This window comes from Strongylocentrotus purpuratus, unplaced genomic scaffold (genome assembly GCF_000002235.5).
Source record: "Strongylocentrotus purpuratus isolate Spur 01 unplaced genomic scaffold, Spur_5.0 spur5_scaffold_7, whole genome shotgun sequence".
NCBI lineage: Eukaryota > Metazoa > Echinodermata > Echinoidea > Camarodonta > Strongylocentrotidae > Strongylocentrotus > Strongylocentrotus purpuratus.
The window spans coordinates 15,732,094-15,753,077 of NW_022145613.1; the positions used below are offsets into that span (position 1 = coordinate 15,732,094).

The 20,984-nt window shown below is 37.7% G+C and overlaps 1 protein-coding gene and 1 long non-coding RNA gene across 2 annotated transcripts; both read right to left on the reverse strand.

The window, feature by feature from the left end:
• LOC115920001 lies at positions 1-2,303 on the reverse strand. The gene is made up of 3 exons (XR_004062111.1): positions 2,171-2,303; positions 1,175-1,211; positions 1-497 (listed from the first exon to the last, which is right to left on the reverse strand). It is a non-coding gene; the product is annotated as an uncharacterized LOC115920001 (long non-coding RNA).
• A 1,630-nt stretch (positions 2,304-3,933) lies between these two features.
• LOC115918172 lies at positions 3,934-14,569 on the reverse strand. Its single transcript, XM_030974063.1, has 3 exons — positions 14,330-14,569; positions 4,487-4,543; positions 3,934-4,095 (listed from the first exon to the last, which is right to left on the reverse strand). Exons 1-3 carry the CDS (start codon positions 14,558-14,560, stop codon positions 3,934-3,936), a joined length of 450 nt encoding a protein of 149 aa, XP_030829923.1. The 5' UTR covers positions 14,561-14,569.
• Between the last annotated feature and the right edge of the window lie 6,415 nt (positions 14,570-20,984).

Sequence of the window (20,984 nt, forward strand, 5' to 3'; positions counted from 1 at the left end):
TATCACGGCTAACAATCGAAACCACTCTCTTCAGAATATTTAAAAGTTTGTGAGGATGAACTACTTTTTCTCTAAATATTCGTGTGTCTCAGAGTAGGCTTGCATTTTATTTATCAAACATATAGCTATGGCTTGTTATTCCCAATATAAGCATTTACATATCCGGGTAGTTTCATTAATAAGACCCATTTTCTGAACGCATTTAAGTCACCACTTCGCCAGATTTGATGGGTGCAGCAGCTGCTTGTTAGTTGTGCGAGTAAGAAGGAGCCTAGTTTGACAGAGCAGCAGGAGCTTGGTTGTACGGGGCAGCAGGAGCCTGGTTGTCAGGACACCAGGAGCCTGGTTGTACGGGGCACCAGGAGCCTGGTTGTACGGGGCAGCAGGAGCTTGGTTGTAGGGAGCTGGAGCAACAGGCTGGCCAGCAGGGGGATACGCCTGCTGAACGTTGTATGCGGGAGGGGGCTAAACGATTCCAGCCGGCTGAGTGTACTGGTCTGCGTAGAAACAATGAAAATTCAAGGAATTAGTAGTACAATTTCCCTTTTTTACATTAATAAATCCGATAAATAAACTGATTGTATAGTGCAGAGTAACATTAAAATTCAAAGAAAGTGAACGGAAGTTCAATCAAGTTAACGATAATGAAGCGTATTCATAAAAAATAATCACATTCATTTCAGAATATTAACCATAACTGTGAAGTATTATAATATTATCATTCAAACTTGAAAACTTTGTGTAGATGTATGTGGACAAGTCCGAGGTTTTGTTTCCGATACGCTACCGACCACATTTCAACGATTGTAGTATACCTCAAGTTTGTCACACGTTGAACAATATTCTAGTTAGGATCTGACAAGAAATCAAGTAGAATTAATAATTTATGTGTTTATTACGGGGTTTTGTTAATACCATAAAGCTTAATGAAAAATGGAACAGAGAATTACACTTGCTAACATTTCACAAAAAATCTAGCATTTAAAGATAATAAGATGTACCAATTTAGGTATAATATCACATCCCCCACTCCTTAGCTCTGATATTCCTAGTATCACAGTCTATACTTCCTACCGTTTCCTTTCTATATGAACTAATGGAAATACCATGTTTGTTACCAAGTAACTATAGATTGAAGTTGAAACAAAAACACAAACAATCGTTATATACATACCGGTTGTCACAACCATCGGAATGTTCTGGTGGGTGTACTGCAAAGGAAATTGATACAAGTAAAAATAAATGTTAGATACAAAACAAATGAAATAAACAATGATAATAGCAATAGACCTGTTCTACTTTTGTATAGTTTACAATACATGTGATCAACTAATACTCTATTGGACAGCATTATTCTGGCTTCGCATCCTGTTGCTGTAGTGTATATCATATAATCATGGCAATGAATACATTCCATCAGGTACCCATTACTTCAGCTTGATTTAGAGTAGCAAATGTATATTGCCACATGCCATTGGTGCCATATAGGGGTAATCATATCAATTTGCAAATGATGTCCTTTGACAGTATTAAATGTCTGTTGTGCCATGCGAGGGATCGTTCCTACGACCTTCGAGGGTTCGTAGTTCCAGTGAAGTCATACTACTTGTCTGACTGCTATACTAAAGCCAATCATATTGTACTGATAACTGGAAACAAAACAAAAAACAGTCGGACATTATTGTTTTAATCAATCTTCCTGTCTATCTTTTTAATAAGGTCTTGTTGAATATCTGGTTAAAGGAGCGTCTCTGCAAAGTTTTAGACGGAACGGGTTTTAAGGGGATGATGTTGACTAAAGTTGAAAAATTGATGGAATATACTGACATGCAGAGCAAAACAACGACATCAACAAATCCCGGCCATTCAAAGTCTTTTGCAATTGGCATACAGCCCTAAATAAATTTAGAAGGGGTGGCAACACCCCCGTGCCACCTCGACATTCGCTCATGATTGATATTTCTTCCTATATAGGGAGCTTCTGTTAAACCAAAGGTGCTGAAATTCACATGTAATGGAAATAAACTGGAATCAGCTACAAATATAAGTGGTTGTATTTCTCTTGTGACATTGGATTCCAACATGTAAGCGTGGATTTTCCACTCTAAAGGAAACCTGACTCTCCACAAAAGTGGCTGTCCACCCTGTATATTTAGGGGTATTAACTCACCACAGTGGTGGTTGTTGGTGAAGACGAGTGACAACAGGCCATGCCACAACAGCAGAAGGCTGAAGCCATAATGGCTATCACCATTTCTATCAGGCCAAGGATGTTCAACAGATAGGCGGATGCGATGCCTCCTTCCTGTTAATCGAATTCGAATAGTTTAAAGATAAACTCCAGTACTGGTAAAAAAAAATAAAAAAAAAATTCTCACAGAATCAAACGAAACTTACACTGAATGTTCAAGATTACAAATAAATGACATGTGCCAAACAATTTTGGAAGAAAATGTATACTGGCTGAGTAATGAACATAGAAAGACAAGGAAATCAAGGTAGTACTAGCCCCGACACCATGTGTGTTGTCCCATATATAGCTTTCTATGTGAGTGCTTGTTACTTTACCAAGACTCGGTCAAATTTATTATGATTTTGATGACTCCAGAACCTTGCAGTGCACACCGATACTTACATGCTACATGATCAACTGTTTCTGATCCTTTCCACACCTTTTCTTTTACAATGCAATCGCATTACCAGTACTAAAGTTTATCTTTAATTCTTTATTTCATTTATCTCTTTATCTTTCCATTCATTTATTAATTCATGCATCATTTATCTATTTATTAACTTACATTTTCATTGTTTCGTTTATCTATTCTTTCATTCATCCATTCATTCATTCATTCATCCATACAGTATATATATATATATATATATATATATTCATATATAAATAATTATTTATGAATATATTTATTCATCCATGTATTGAAATATTAATTATTTTCCGTCATGGGCTTGATTAAGGACATGCCTGATTAAAAAAAGTTAGAAAACTAGAAATTTAAGAAAATCTATGAATGAAAATCATGATAAAGCTTAATAGATTATAATACTGAAAAGTGGATAGAAGGATGATGACAGAAATGATTTTAAAAAACCTGGACAAAGAAAAACGAATGTTTTTATGCAAAAATATTTATTTAGTTAATGATAATACTGTTTCAAAATATTGATTAGCATTATTGGTAAGTTCTGCAATCGACACAAATATTTCCAGCCGGACCAATATGTATTTCCATAAACACATTGATGTCATTAAGTTCCCCTATTTTAAAAAGTGAATGAAGATCAGAACAATCAGTAAATCATCGATAGAATAATTTCTATGAATTATTAATCACTAAGCCAACCATCCAATATTTATCGGGGAAAGCTTTTCTAAAAAATATCCGAAATCAACTCTTTGCGTGGGATTTTGGATCAAGAGAAAAGTCATAGCAAAGTTTGTAAAGCTAAATTTCTTGATCTGTGTTTAATCATCGTAGGGATATTTAAACTTGTAAAACAATAGTCGATCAACATTTCAGAGACCATTCAAATTTTAGCAACACTATGTTTAAGCTTTGAACAATACGAGATCTCGCACGATTTCGTCAAAGAGAATTTTTTTACTGGTAATACAATATCGTTGAAAAAATGTTACAGGCAGCAGTTTTCTTAAACATTGAATATAAGGTAGAACGAACCGTTGTCAGTTTGTAGATTATCAGTTTTGAAAATCGTCGAAATCAATACAATACGGACTGGAAAGCGCAAAAAACAAAAAGTATTCGACACTGATGGGATACCAGGCACTTGAAACATTTCATCTAAAGAATCGTAGAGATAGATCAATAATGTTCTGAGAGGATAACAACTTTATCTATCAAGAATAAACCATATTGCAACAATCATTTCATGGAAGGTCGTAAGGGAAATGCATTTTTAACATGTAGCCTGTATACATACCACTATTCCTTGATAACTGTAGCCATAGGCATCGTCATTGAGATAGGCACCGGTGAGTGATGCCCCAATGGCACCAACAATCATTTGAGCAAAGGCAACATTTGCCGAGATGATACACATCGTAAGATAGCCAATGATCTAAGAAAACAACATTTTTAGAAATAAATTGTTGAAGAAAAAACAACAGCAAAACAACTGAATAAAATATATATTAGCGGAGCCGATGTATTATTTCATGGTTCTAACATATGTAGTTGCCTATGGTTGAGTGACACTATTATTTCCTCAGCTAAAATCGATTTAACAAGTCTTTAACTGGCCTTGGAATACATTGAGTGCGTGGGTGCGCTGCGCTTGGGTACGCGTGTGCGCGTGTGTATGTGTGTGCGGTATGTGTTTGTTCGCTGTATACATAATTATTATGATTCCTCTAATTTACCCGAGAAACGCGTATATATATAAAGGGGTTATGGGTACTGAATACATATTTCTAAAAGAGAATAAACTAAGAATACAAAAATAAACATACCACGCAAGTGTTCTTCTGCATCGAAAATATTCCTAAGATACCGGTAGGAATGTAGAACTAGGTGAGGAAAATAATTAACAGCCATGAAAATCAAAATTACAAAAGTCAACTGAATTTTGATATATCTCAATATATGCAAAACAACACATGGTTTTTCTCTCTCAAATATTTGCTCTTACATTAAAAAGTATTAATAACAGTAAACAAATTTGTGTGGCCTCCGTCACTTTGTATGCCTCTCCACAATAACAGTTTAAATTTAAACAAAAATGCAAACCATTTTTTTTGTAGCGTGCACTGTGTAGTTTTCTCTAAACAGACACCAACACAATTACACTTTAATACTGATTCGAAAATTAGCTAAATGAAATATAGTGTTACAGAAATTGGATGCTCGAACGATTAAAAGGGAGGTCTGAATTGGAGACTAGCTTTAATTTGGGCGAGGTTTTTGGGAGTGTGTAAAAGTTTGGAGCTGAGGCCGAGGTAGTTTTGAGACAGACAGATTTTGGAGAACTTAGAGTTAGGAGCTGGGAGGATGTTGCTCGGGAGCATCATCAATTAGCCAAAGGGCAAGAACTAGTATAAATGTGAGTTAAGTGTAACTGTTATTAGGTTGTGGCAAGTAAATATATTGGATATCACCACCATGTTTCTTGTGAATAAACATCAGTTACTTAAAAATCATTGTTCGATAACTCCTTTCTCTCAGAGACTGTAGTTACTAATTGTATGTGTGTATGACTTAGCCCTGGCCTTGCGTGAGCATTAATTTAGGCTAGACTAAACATCTACCCCTGCAGTCTTTAAATTCCCCATTTTCTTATAAAAGAATTCCCAAAAGTTATTACACTGGTGTCAGAAGTGGGATTTGAAAGGTGGAATTTTAGAAGATTGTTAGGTCTAGTTAGGGTCTAGGGAATAAGTCATATTTTGATTGTAGTATAAAGTTAAGATAGGTCAATGGCAGTAGCCTACGTTCATTGTCATTGGCATCGTTATGGTGGCCCTGAAGGGACATCGCGAATAGACTAAATCGTGAAAAATATGCGATAAAATTCACGATATCGTCAATTTTATCGCATATTTTTCACGAAGAAATTCACGAAATTGACGATATCGTGAACTTTATCGTGAACTTTTCACGATGAAATTGACGATATCGTGAATTTTATCGTGAAAAGTTCACGATATAAAGTTCACGATATCGTCAATTTTATCGTGTACTCTATCGTGTACTCTCCTGACGGGCGCTTCGTAAACAAAACCAGCCCTAGCTGGGGGAGACAGAGAGAAGGAAAAAAGGGAAAGGGAAAGAAAAGATAAAAGGAAAGAAAGAATAAGAAGAAGAAAAGAGGGAAACGGGGGGGGGGGCGAAGGGCTCTTGCCTCCTCCTCACTCCCCCCCCCCCGCCAAAAAATAAGTAAGGAGAAAGAGAAGGGAAAGGGAAAGGGAAAGAAAATATAAAAGGAAAGAAAGAAGAGGAAGAAGGAAAGAGGGAAACGGGGGAAGGGCGAAAGGCTCTTACCTCCCCCCCCCCCTCCCGCCAAAAAAATAAATAAGAGAGAGAGAGAGAGAAGGGAAAGGGAAAGAGAATAAAAGGAAAGGAAGAAGAATAAGAAGAAAAGAGGGGCTCTTGCCTCCTCCGCCCTCCCGCGCCAACAAATAAATAGGAGAGAGAGAGAGAGATAGAGAGAAGGGAAAGGGAAAGGGAAAGAAAATATAAAAGGAAAGAAAGAAGAAGAAGACGGAAAGAGGGAAACGGGGGAAGGGCGAAAGGCTCTTACCTCCCCCTCCCCCCTCCCGCCATAAAGGGAAAGAGAAGGGAGAGGGAAAGAAAATATAAAAGGAAAGAAAGAAGAGGAAAAAGAATAAGAAAAGAGGGAAACAGGGGCGAAGGGCTCTTGCCTCCTTTCTTTTCTTTCTTTTCCTTTCTTTCCTATTCTCCCTCTTTTTCGTTTTTCTCTTTCTTTCTTCTCTTTCCCTTTCCTTCTCTCTCTCTCTCTCTCTCTCTTATTTATTTTTTGGCGGGGGGCGGGGGGACGAGGCAAAAGCCCTTTGCCCCCGTTTCCCTCTTTTCTTTTTCTTCCTCTTCTTTCTTTCCTTTTATCTTCTCTTTCCCTTTCCCTTTCCCTTCTCTCTCTCTCTCTCTCTCTGATTTATTTTTTGGCGGGGGGGGGGGAGGGGGGGGGGCAAGAGTCCTTCGCCCTTCCCCCGTTTTCCTCTTTTCTTCTTCTTCCTCTTCTTTCTTTCCTTTTATCTTCTCTTTCCCTTTCCCTTTCCCTTCTCTCTCTCTCTCTGATTTATTTTTTGGCGGGGAGGGGGGGGGGGGGGGGAGTGAGGAGGAGGCAAGAGCCCTTCGCCCCCCCCCCCGTTTCCCTCTTTTATTCTTATTATTCTTTCTTTCCTTTTATCTTCTCTTTCCCTTTCCCTTTTTTCCTTCTCTCTGTCTCCCCCAGCTAGGGCTGGTTTTGTTTACGAAGCGCCCGTCTGGAGAGTACACGATAGAGTACACGATAGAGTACACGATAAAATTGACGATATCGTGAACTTTATATCGTGAACTTTACACGATAAAATTCACGATATCGTCAATTTCATCGTGAAAAGTTCACGATAAAGTTCACGATATCGTCAATTTCGTGAATTTCTTCGTGAAAAATATGCGATAAAATTGACGATATCGTGAATTTTATCGCATATTTTTCACGATTTAGTCTATTCGCGATGTCCCTTCAGGGCCACCATACATCGTACACCACTGCACTGCAAAAGCTCTGTGTGTATACGGGGAGCAACGCGTTGTATTGGTGTGTGTGTGTGTAGTAATGTTTTAGGATCGGTGCAGTGCATGTGCTGAGCAAAGGTAAAGTTGGTAGTCCCGCAGGCTAGATACAGCTAGTCTTGCTTTGCAGACCCGATAAGCTACTTTTGTTTGGGGAAGTTAAGATATAACTTAGTAGTAAATTTAGTCACTTTAAGTAACTTATTTTGATGGGATTGTTTTATTTGCCATTTAACTAATTAAATAATTTTAATCCCCTTTAGGATTATATTTTTCTTCATTGGATTTTATTGTGGAAAAGTTTAAACTATACTGAACCTGACGTGAAATTTGTATAGGGATTTTAAATACAGTAGCCTTATAGTTTCCATTTATAAAACTTCTAAATAAAGCAAGAGTAGGCTCATGAAAGTAACAGGGGTTTAGGGTGATACACAGTTGTTGAAGTGACTATCCACTCTCAACCATGCATCGCTCACGGATCTCGTCACGTACGCGTACAAGAGGGAGGGGTCGCCTTTCGAGTCCTCTAGGAGTTGGCGCCCACCTACAAGCGTTTGAGAAGTTTGCGGAAAGTGCCGTCAGTAACCAGGCTGAAATTATAGCGCACCTTGACAGATCTTCCACAGCACAGCAGGGTATTGAAAGGCGTCTGCAGGTGCTGGAAGCCAGAGTTGGAGACCAGAGCCCAGTGACATCACCAAGTGTTCAGAGAAAGCAAGTAGAGGCCTCAATGATGGCAGAGGGAAACGGCAACTAGTCGTGTTCGAGGAGCGGAACACGGCTAGAAATGGCAAGGCTCCTGTCATTACATCCCTGGGTGGAGAAGCAGAAGGACTCTTCCTCAGAGGGGTGATGGTTGGCAGGACACTTTTGAATCAGCATACCCAATCTTCACAAGAAGGTAATTGTGTAGGTGAATGTGAGCGAGTTGATGTTGTCATTGATGTTGAATCTCAAGAGGAAAATGTTGGAGAAGCAGGAGAAGTCACAGGCGAGTTCGCTCCGCGTTTAAGGTCGCTGCCTGAAAGAAGCAGCGTAGGATTGTCTGAGGGACAACCAGAAGAAAAGCGGGAGTTGTTACTGAGACGACAAGACCTGTTCTCCAAGGGATCCATGGACTTGGGACAGACAAGCATAGTCGCACACAAGATAGAGACGGGTGATGCTGAACCTAGTTTACCCCTAGCTAAGAGGGAGGAGGCTGTCAGAGCTATTGATGAGATGAAGTCTCAAGGAGTGATAGAGCCAGCATCAGGAGAATGGGGTTCAATGATTGTACTCGTTAAGAAAGATGGCAGTATGCGTTTTTGCGTGGAATATCGATGTTTGAATCGGGTGACAAAGAAAGATTCTTACCCGCTTCCTCGTATTGACGACATCTTAGATGCATTGACGGGCTCCCAGTGGTTTTGCGCCCTTGACCTGTATTCCGGATATTGGCATCCTCGAAGGAAGAAAGGTGTATCACCTAAATTGATGTCAGACTTGTGAGACCCTTACTCTGTTCTAAAGAAGATAAACGATGTAGTCTACAGGATCCAGTTGACGAAAAGGAGTAAACCAAGAGTGGTTCACAGAGAACGTCTTTGCAAGTACAAGGGACAGAAGGAGCCCTGGCTCCATGTAAGTGATGATAATTGTTCTTTCATTACCGTAGCAACTAGCAACACAAATTAGTACTGAGGAGCATTCCAAGCTCAGCGAGAGACATCAAGTGTGACAACCTGATGATGCTCTGGATGAAGAACCCTCGAGAGAAAACAGTCACGAGCATCAGCATCGTCAAAGGAAGTCTCCCAATAGATATGGTTGGGATTAGCTGGTAACTTTGACAGCTGTGTATCACGGTTATCACATTGTCTATAATTGTAGTGGATTACATTTACACATAGTTATGGATTATTATTTTAAATCAAGGATATTGTTATGGTTAAGGACTTGGTTTTCATTAAATTCCTTGTTTGTTAGGTTTTAATGGTTATGCTTACGACTAGCTGGTTCTTTTCACATTAGCAGAGCTAGAGTGCTTGAAAGTCAGTACCTGTTTCCAGCAGGGATACAGCACAGTTCTGTGTGGGAAGTTTTCAGTGAAGTTGCTGTGTAACTGCTTATAAAACAAATATGGCAGAATTCTTTTTTTTTTTGTATATTGAGATTATAATAAGTTTTTATAATAATATTGCCACAACCTAGTTAGTTGCATTTTCTCTTATTACGGCTATTTATATGAAAGCCAATTTTCTGCATGTGTATACCTAATATACGCATATATGGTTTTACCACTCTGGTACACCTTTTTCTGCAAAAGATGTTATTTTGTTGCAGAAATATCTACTTGGAAGCCAGAATTGGATGGCAGATTTTCTCCATCACGTAGCTGAGGCCTGACGAGCAGATAGTGAGGTACCTTACCGAGGAAGCTTCAAGCCAGGACGCGAGATGCCAGTACCGCAAGACGCCGGGATGCGACTTTGCGTTTTACACCCTGGCCTGGACCTTTTCCCAATAAATTTCAAGGAACCGACTGGGAAAAGTCTATCCATGACAAGATATTGCGCGCGCACGTAGCTCTTCTGCAATGCTCAACGTACGTCCTATATGTCCAGTGTCGCGGTACGCGGTACATGTACTTTTGTATCGAGACGTACGAGTGAGAGAAAAACAACGAATAACAACAGAAGGAAATAGAGAAAAACAATAAATAATTAAAGAACAGAGAGGAAACAAAGAATGTCATAAGCAGAGAGAGAAAACAAAAACTAACTTGAAAGAAAGAGAGAAATTAGAGAAGGAATTAATCAAAGTAAGGAAAGAGAGAAACCAAATAATATTATGGTTTTTGTGGTTTAATTCCGCCTTCTTCAGGGTCTCAATTTTTGACGTGTAGCCTACTTTCAAACCATTTGCTGATTCGGACCCCCCCCCCTCCTAACACACGTGTACACATATCGACACATACACAAACTACACTCGACATAATATGTGTAATGGTAATGTAATACATAAACTGTGATTTAAATATTGCACTCGTACCATTTTCTATTATTGTGGGATCACGTCTTTCATTTTTTAAATTCATGTCATTTGTTTCTAAGACCTAATTTCTCTAATTCTCTTGACCCCTCTCCCTTCATATTTGTTTTCTAAGACCTCCCCCCCCCCCCCTCATCTCTCTTCATATTTGTTTTCTAAGACCCATTTCTCCCCTGCCCCCCCCCCCCCATCTCTATTCATATTTGTTTTCTAAGACCTCTCTCTCTCGACCCACTCTCTCTCTCGTATGTAGCATGTACGATTCGATTTGGAACTGGCGCGCCCGATCGAGGAGCGTAGACTAGACTCATTCAAGCAGTTTCATTGCTATTTACCGGGAAAATGTCCAGGCCAGGGTGTAAAACGCAAAGTCGCCGCCGGGATGCCGTCCCAAAGTATCTTCACGCGTGTTGGATGAGCGAATCTGGTCTCCATGGCAACGCGTGTCGGATGAGCGTATCTGGTCTCTATGGCAACACGTGTCGGATGAGCGTATCTGGTCTCCATGGCAACGCGGTTCGTGTTTATAATGGTGAACAATTTTGATAATGCCATGCAATTTTATGCAGCCTTACGAAATCCATCAAACTTTGAAAACTTTTATAGTGAACACTTGCATGGACTATAAGTGGAATTTCATCTATTGCATTGATCAGAGGAACAAATAATTGGTGACAGGACTTCATTTAGCTGAAGCAACTTTGGAGACGCAAATGAACTTAAGGAGTCAAACACTTATTCCATTGTGCTGCTGAACTTTACGAATAAACCAGTCGAATGCATAACTGAGGGACCAACAATTTGGTGTTATTAGCATTCCTCGATATCGAACTTGTGAAGAGAAACACAAATATTGTTAAGTGTTCTTATACAGGAGGATTTGTAGGAATCACATTACTATGATGTATCAAAGAGAGTAGAAAGAATGAGAAAACTGAAGTGGCTTTCTCGCATTAGGTGTAATCACAGATGAGCGATTAACTCATCTGAACTCGAAATGTAGAATTGATTTGTGCCGTTCTGTAATAACAGATAATAGCAAATGGACGCTTTGCCTTTTTTTTTTCTTCTAAATGACTTAAAGTCATTTTGAAATCTATGGACAATCATGCATGATCATGTTTTTACAAGATCAGGTTATTTTGTAAAAACAATTTTGTTTTGTATAAATTCTTCTATATTGGCAGTTGAAATGAGCGTTTCCGCTTTGGCATATAAATTCAGAGTATTGTTATGTTTTTTTTTTCCAGGGTTGTACTTATGTGTTGTTGGCAACTCTAATTTTGCTAACCAAACCAGTTTAAAATGAACCGAGATATCCCATTTGTTGTTACCAAAGAGGACGAATACCAAACTTGATGGTTATACCAGAATAACCTTTAACTTTTGCCATATTTAAAGGTGATATTGAAAAGAAAAAAAAAAGTGTTTTTGTTTATATCCAGTTTTGTTTGTTCTATAGTGATTATTACTTAAGTGTGCAACAGGCTGAACATGTTGACCAGAGTCACCAGACTGATGTGGAACAACAATTATATTCACGTATGATGTATTTTGTTCTGGTATACTGAGAGTTGAAGTCCAGTTTATTGTATTGATATTTGAAATTTACGATCAATGATATCAGGTAAGATGCATATGCTGCATGCTTTGTCTCATTTTGCATGTGCTTTTATGTATGCATTCGCCACAACCTAAGAATTGTTTTGTGAGGCTGAAACAAAGGTAAGTTATGTATGTTTATAAATGACTGTGCCATGCTAATGTGCTACTTTAGAAATTATGATGATTTCTTTCAGGTTTTCCTATTCTGCGTTTTCCATGCTTCACATTTTTAATGATGTTGTTATTTTTTTAGATTTAGTATTTTACATTTCTTGTTATCTTTATTGTTGTTTTACTGACAGGTTCCTGTTTTGAAGTTCCTAGTGTTGAACGAGACGTTCAAAGTTAAGGAGGGGGCAGTGTTACAGAAATTGGATGCTCGAACGATTAAAAAGGGAGGTCTGAATAGGATACTAGCTTTAATTTGGGCGAGGTTTTTGGGAGTGTGTAAAAGTTTGGAGCTGAGGCCGAGGTAGTTTTGAGACAGACAGATTTTGGAGAACTTAGAGTTAGGAGCTGGGAGGATGTTGCTCGGGAGCATCATCAATTAGCCAAAGGGCAAGAACTAGTATAAATGTGAGTTAAGTGTAACTGTTATTAGGTTGTGGCAAGTAAATATATTGGATATCACCACCATGTTTCTTGTGAATAAACATCAGTTACTTAAAAATCATTGTTCGATAACTCCTTTCTCTCAGAGACTGTAGTTACTAATTGTATGTGTGTATGACTTGGCCCTGGCCTTGCGTGAGCATTAATTTAGGCTAGACTAAACATCTACCCCTGCAGTCTTTAAATTCCCCATTTTCTTATAAAAGAATTCCCAAAAGTTATTACAATAGTTTAGTTTTAATATTTGTTTCTCTTCTCAAACCAACCATTTCTAAAGGTATTGCATAGTTATCGAATCTGTCTGTGTAAAACCTCATGCCAAATGAAGTAAATTCTCCTAATCAGAATCGAATGGTTCGAAAGCGTTTTAGGCCTTAAAAGTGTTCAAGCAAATTTTCATTCAGTTTATTAGAAAATGTATTTGAAATAATTTCAGGAAATATGAAAGATTATTACCCGTATCAGACATCTGAGCTGGTCATTTACAAAACCGTATTGCCCTAGTTTTCACTAGCAGTGGGAACGTAGGGGTATATTCTTTGTATTTTCCTTGGTCTCCCTGCGCGTATTGACTTTACGTGTAGAGACGAGTGAAAATATACCTTGGTATTTTCCACGGTCTCGCATCTTGTATTGACCGCGCCGTATTTTGTCATTTTCATTGCGCATCTATTATGCGTACGAGAACCTGCGCACTTTGCGCGCACTCTATTGTGACGTAATAATCACACCAAATGCACACTGTTTGCAGTGTATCGAAAATGTTGTCAAGTACTGGATGCACAGTGCTGGTTTGACAAAGTTTGTTTAGTTCTTGAGATTGTCATGGTGGATTTCTGTATTTGCTCTAGATGTCTGATTTGGATAACAATAAAAATATTGACTGGCTTTACTTTCAGGGTATATCAGAAATATTGACCGCGCTAAGACCATATTGCCCTCGTCTTTCGACTCGGGGCAATATGATCTGAGCTTGGTCAATATTTCTGATATACCCCTCAAGGCCAGTCAATATTATATAATTACAGAATTGTCAAATGTGGTAAATGTATACAATGACACAATATAAACAAAAACGAAGGAGTTTCGACAGGGTTATTAGGAACATTTACTAATTTCATCAAATTTTGGTAACACTTTTAAATTTCATTTTCAGAAGAACATTTTCTTTTCTTAGACCTTAACTGAACGAAATTTGTGGAGCAGGAGGCGAAGGTGCAAGGAAGCACATGCCTGTGCTGAATGTGGATAATATAGGCCTAAAATATATTACAGTAAACCTCATACATGTATACTTAGAAACACATGCAATAGAAATATCAGGAAAGAGAGAAGAAAACAAAGAAATATATATATACATATTGCAGGAGACGCTTAAATTCGACTAAATGACGAAATGCATGCTCATACAATGTGGATTTGAATACCCTTTTGTACAGTGGGTATAAAAAAAGTGTACCGAAATTCGTTAAATCTATTTCATGATAAATAGTATTTTTGTTATGTAATTCATAATATTTCTGCCACGAGTGATTGAGCACCATGGTCTTTAAAAAGTTTGACTCATTACGCGTGACTGTGAAATGGCGCAGCGGACAAGTAAGCACCTTTCTTAATACGCACTGTTTATCCCATAGCAATCATGCGTGATGGTAGGATTATGCAATCAGTCGTTGAAATTAATGTTCGCACATTTTACAGGGTAAGTTTCTTATGTTGATTTTTCTTGAGTTCTTGCGAAAATGTTAATCATGTATGGAAACAATGGCATACTCTGAAGAAGAAAAATTAAAATGGCGACATACCAGAACACTTGCCCAAATTCCCAGTGCGACATAGCCTAGCCCGGTGCCGAGGAGCAATTCGAAAATGGCGACGGCGGCGCTCCCGATACCAAGGGAGAGCTGCAGCCAACCAGTCACTCTCCCGGTGGCTCCGTTAAAGTTCGGCGACACACCGCTCGACGAGTTAGGGTTCTGCACCGTGGTGGCATAGCTTGCTGGAGCGGGCTGGGTGGGATCAAACGTGGCCTGCATATCAGAGGTAACTTGCTGTGTAAGGTAAGAAAGTTTTGTAAAAACCAAAATGTAAACAATTTTTAAACCGAAAACCTTAGCGGTTTTAGGAGCTAAATTATACAATAAATTAACCTATCATATTAAAAATTGTAAGTCGCTGCAAAGTTTTAAAAGAATGTCAAAACTTTTCAGTTTCCCTTGTAAACATCTTTTCACGTTAATTTAACCTTTATTAATTACATTTCCTTCATTTAGTTTTCTCAATGTGATAGTTGTATTTTTCCCCTTATAATTGTTAATGTGTGTGTTTTGTTACCTATGTTTAATCTTTCTTTGTTTTCCTTTGTCTTATCTATATGAATTTTAGTTGAATTGTTGTATATGCCATGTATATTTTACCTTTGTATGTATGTTTTGAATCCATGTTGTTATTGTACATGTTTTGATGTGAATGCAGGGCTCTCTGGGAGAGCAGGTCCAGAAATGGACTTGAATGAGACCACCCTGTTGAAATAAAACTATAATAAAATAAAAAAATAAAATGAAATAAAGACTGAACATAAGTTTAGAAGACCAATAATAGGGTTAAAAATACACATATAATAATAATAATCATATTCTTTTAAAGTCCACTCCAAATTGTATTAAGTTAAAACCGAAAATGGATTTTTTTTTTTTTTTTTTTTTTTTTTTGGCCAATTGATCGTGAGCCCGGCAGCCACTGAGCAGCGCCAGATCGACTTTGCTCTAACCCTTTATTGTTGAACTCCAACCAAGGTAGCAGCACCTCCCGTCTTTTAACGTCTTTAGGTATGACGCGGCCGGGGTTCGAAACCACGACCTTCCCGATTGTGCGGCGGACGCTCTACTGACTGAGCCAACACACCGGTACTTGTATTTGCCATTTGAGGACTGTAGGATAGTTTTCCCTGTGAACTACCACCTCCTCACAATCTTGACAAGGAAGAAAAGAGGCGAGAATTCCAGAAGGTACAGGTTTCTGATGGGTACTCCTTATGCGCTATGAGATTTTGTTTAATGAATTAAAAATAGCAGTCAAAGGCAAAAATGAAATCGAATTTACAAAAGATTAAACATCGACATTAGAATACAATATATTGAAAACTGGTGAGATAGAATACCGCAATAGGCTTAGAAATATACATAGGAGGTATAACATTGCACACAACAAAATAAACAAGGAAATGGAAAAGACTGGGTAATGAAAAGGACATATGAGGACAAGATAAAGCTTGAAACAGAAGAATAGGGAGAAATTAAAAACATCTTTGTTTGATTAAAATCAGTAGAGAGACGGCTGAAATATTTATAAATATAGTTATTTCATGAAGTGCCTCAAAAAAGTAAAAATCCTTGAGTGAATTATTTTTCCATACTCATTTTTCCCAATGTTCTGTAAGTCGCGGGCGCGCGAGCGTGCGTGAAGTTATCGACTGTAAAATCGACTTCACGCACGCTCGCGCGCCCGCAACCTGTCCCTTCGTCGGTATATGCACTATGAACATGTCTGACAAAGAAAGCGGACAAAATAAACAGTTCCTCAGGTAGACAAAGAAACATCCCTTCACTGCTATTATGTAAAAATGTGTAGAACAGGTGTCACATGCATATTCACCTGTTCTTCACATTTTTACATAATAGCAGTGAAGGGGTGTTCCTTTGTCTACCTGAGGAACTGTATATTTTGTCCGCTTTCTTTGTCAGTCATATTCATAGTGATGGTACACGTACATGCAATTGATTTGTTGTACGTTTTAGTAGGCTCCACGCCGGTTTTATATGTAAAAAATAGATACGAAAGTACACTAGCGCCAAAACCGTTAGGAAAACTAACAATGAAGTTTCGATTTCCCATCATAAATATCTTGATAATCTGACAGCGATCGGCTTGTAAAAGTCGTGGGATTCCTGACTGACCTAAAGGTTTATAATTATGATTGCAGCATGAGCTGAACCCAGGATTTTGTTTCAGAATTTGAGGAAAAGGTCAACCTAAAACACAACTGCAATAAAAGGACCACAATTGATTATTTGACTTGTTGATTTATATTTTCCCTTAGATATTTCACTAGCCTCGAAAAGAAAAGAAAACATCGCCTACGGATCAACCATGAAAAGTGTTCAAACATAAAACAGTGGTAACAATAGATCATTTATAATGCGTCAGCCATTTTTACCACTGTGTGGGAAGTACAGAAAGGGGAGCTGTGTGACACAAATATGTGGCGTACGTTTTAACAACAAAAGATGAAATGTAAATATCACTAATTATAGCATATGGCGTCAAAGCGCATTGCCATCGTAGTATGACGTATGCATTCATTGGCGACAAGAAATATGGTGCATATTTACTTGCATGCAATGTGTACCCTTAGGTTTGTGAGGCGATGGAGATTTTTGCCACCGCCATATATCAAGTAAAAATAAATAGAAAAATGTGTTCTTTTCATGTTCTTTCCTCTATTGCAATTTTCTTGTTTTTGTATTTATTTTAATTTTATTATTCTTGTTTTTTCTGTGATTTCCTTTAATAAATTTTGGTTTAATGTATCGTCTTATTTGATCGTCTATTCACGGCCTTCAATGCTGAAAAGCAGCTAATTTCTCGGTGAAAAACAGTAACAATAAATTTAACCCCGTGAAAACATCATAAAATTGATCGGTTATAAACATGCCAGTGCTCTTATTATTGTTATTGTACCCCTTTTCTTTGTACATTTTAGAATGTCCAACGTCTTGCTCTGGTGAATAAATGATAGTTAAATGATATAAATATGTAAAGCGCTGTTTTTCCCCCAAAAATGCCTTTAGTTAAACATTCATATATTAAAACCAGTGGCGGATCTACGGGGGGGGGGGGGTAGGAGGTTTAACGCCACTCCATATGGAAACGTTGTATCATCCGCTCAATCTGATTTGCGTGCATAGAACAAATAAGCATTTTTCCTTGAGAAAGTGAAGTTTTCTAAAATGTGCGTTTCTTTCCAGCTTTGGGGCGCCTTGGGTAGCATTTCATAAAGTATAATATAAAACGACCATATACAAATTTTCTGTACTTTTGTCGGAAAAATACATTTATCCAGCACAATGTCGTCTCTTTTTGCACTGGAGAAGAGCAAATAGCGAGTTTCAATCACACTTTGAACGCTCTCGCAAGCTCTCACTCGTATCACTGTGGTCAAGCGACTTTGGGGCAAGCGGTTAATGAAAATAGTAATCGTTAGCTTTCTTCTGGTATTAAACTTGTTTTGATTGATTGTATAATTTTGTCGGAATAAAGGAAACAAAAAGGCTTGACCAATAATTTATCAGCGTCTGAATTGACCTTTTGACCTTGAATTCCCTGATGCAAGCGCACTAATGACGTCAACTTCGCTAAATCGGTGTCTTTCATCGTAAAATGCTACACTTTCACAATGTTTATACATCTGTTTTAATTATTAGTAAGATATATCATATTTTGTCTGATATCACTGAAGTTTTGGGTTTTATTAAATGAGTAATTTTTAAATAAGAGCCATTTTACTGTTTTAATTTACTGGATCGTACCATTAAAGTCGCAGGGTAGAAAGATGCATTTTCCAACCGCGCCAAATTTAATTTACGTTCCGGCATTCTGTTAAATGGGTTCGTGTTGTAAGAATCCACTGCTTTCTGCTCCACCAAACGTGCACATGCGGAGTCGTTTATCAACTAAATTATTCAAATTTATGGATGCTTCCCTCCCAGGTGTTTGTTGTTGAAGCATTTCATTCACCTGTTATCATTCTTTGTACTCCAATTGCCAGAACGCAAATTACATTTTGGTTTTAGTTTCATCGGAGTCGTTTATAAACTAAATTATTCAAATTTATGAATGCTTCCTCCCCAGGTGTTTGTGATGTTTATGCATTTCATTCACCTGTTATTATTCTTTGTACTCCAATTGATAGAATACAAAATGCATTTTGGTTTTATAGTTTCATGCAATAAGTAAGTCAATAAAAGAGTATGTTCGGCACATTAAAAACAATGTGTGTCCCTATTGTACAATGTAATGTGTCCCCTCATTTTGTAATAGTTAATTTACCCATTCACATAATGGAACTACCTGCCCGATGAAGCCAGTGGCCCGTGACCCCTGAGCACTCAACATCGTGTGGGAGTCAGTTTGTGGTTAACTTCTTTTATGAGACAAATACAAGCAAACGTTTCCATATGCCCCTTCGGGCTGCCAAGTGAAAATGTGATGTGCATAGAAAAACGCTATCATATGTCCAGACCCACACAGAATTAGTAGATGTTAGTAGATGCTAGGAAAACATCACTTGGTCAACCCCCCCCCCCCCCAGCAAAAAGATAGATCCGCCCCTGAAAACTAATATTTTACATGCTATACAGTACCGGTCAAGTCTTTGGTAATTGAAATATTTATATATGTGCCTAATTACACAAAATTTGTAGGTCTGAGTTAACAGAAGCTACTTTAGAGTAAGCATGGTTGAGGATGGAGGATATTGTGTAAAAATGGAAGGAAAATTCCAGAGACCAAGATGTCAACAAATTCCCACAATTCTCCTTATCTGAACCACGGGGAGATGACTACCATTCATACACCGAAATCGATATATTTGTTAACATACATTCATCTCCAAATAATATAACCAACATATTTTTTTTTAATGAGTTGAAACGTAAGCGGAGCAAGCAAGAGATTTATCGTGTACAGTACGGAATATTGAAAATGCTCAATGCTAAAAAGAAATTTCTTGTACAAAACTAAACCCAAGTTACCCTACACAATGAAACGATGAACGAAATGGTGCTGATATGATTCTGTACAGAATAATTTAAATGAAAAGTCATAAAACGGATTATCATTCATTCTAGCACCAATATTCTAAACAGCTGCAATGGAGTGAGTATTATTTTCGGCACAGTTTAATGCTTATTTTGTCCCAAATTTTCATAATGATCTGGAATACATGAGGTCACCTATATCATTCAGTAATTACAGAGGTGTCGAGATGTACAAGCCTACCTACACCATGACCCTTCTGAATTTTCCAATTATAAAAAAAATACAAAAATTCGCGACCTTTAATAGTACTTATACAATAAGATTTCTAAAACTCATTGGAAGCACATTTACTATACAAGAACAGAATAAGTATTGTTTAGTATAACAAATTTGATGATTTTTATTCATGATCAACAAAATATCAAATACTTAATACGCGTTCTCTATCATCTCTTGCTAACGGTTATTATGATATATTTTGTACCTTCTGAGGATTCTCCTTCATCAGAGCCGTATCATGGGGAGAACTACACCAGATGTTAAATTCGCATCCTTACCATTGACATAACTGTGTACCTAATATTTCCAATAAGCCTACATAAATGTTCCCATCAACAAAATGGAGACTAAAAGTAGATTAACAAATGATAATGATCTCATAATTTAAATTATATCAGCAGTAAGATGATACTTCACAACATTCATTAATACTATTTCAGTCAAAACACCCGCACTAAATTTTGCTGGGATTATTGCGCCAATATATATTTTTAAAAACAGATAAGACTTACCTTGGGTGTCTCTTCAAAATTTCTGCCTCAAACCAAGTCCTTTAATGATGCTGTATAATCACACAAAATGCAGTAAAAATTATATATTATTATTTATATAAGGCTTCCAAGTGGTACAATAAATCACTGAATTCAATGTCGTTTGCGCACTACTCGGATGACTGACTAATATCGTTTTCGTATTGCTCAGTCATCCGGAAACTTCATCTAACGATATCGGTATCGATATCACACACAAAAAAGACATATTACCGAGGTAAGTCAAATTTCGTTATTTCGCTAATCAGCCTGATATAGATAATAATAATAATAATAATAATATATTGCTTTGTTTGCGCATGATACAAGAATATATTTCTCTCGCTTTGACATTATTGGATCGTCTGCGACTCGTTCTATATTGTCATAGCTCGAGCAATTTATTCTTGTATCACACTCAAAGCCATGCAATATTATATGAATAATACTGCGAGCGATATTTACAGAAGAAAAATGGACCCGGTTGTGGATGGAGTGAGTGATTTTATACTGACGTATTCGAGCAAATATTTTGATGAAATGGAATGCATTGGGTAATGACGAATAAACATTGGACGGATGATCAGTGTAGTGGGCGACAGACCTGCGGTAAATTCATCTTTAATAACATATTGATATATGATTCTGGATGTATCATATTCATTCCCATTTGGTTCGATTTCAAAATTCTATAGAAGAGGTTAATTTAATTGTTTACCCAGGGAGTTTCCACTCCGAACTCTCTGATTTACCACTACCTCGGATTCGTGTATGTATGAAATGTTGCAATCTCCAGAACCCTCCCGGCTCACCCTCTTTCTCTCTCTATCTC

Coding starts and splice junctions, on each gene's coding strand:
- LOC115918172 (XM_030974063.1), bottom strand. CDS start 14,560: ATGCAGGCCACGTTTGATCCCACCCAGCCCGCTCCAGCAAGCTATGCC. Junction 4,544..14,329: donor GAATTTGGGCAAGTGTTCTG/GTATGTCGCCAT, acceptor TTCCTCACCTAG/TTCTACATTCCTACCGGTAT. Junction 4,096..4,486: donor TGCAGAAGAACACTTGCGTG/GTATGTTTATTT, acceptor TTGTTTTCTTAG/ATCATTGGCTATCTTACGAT.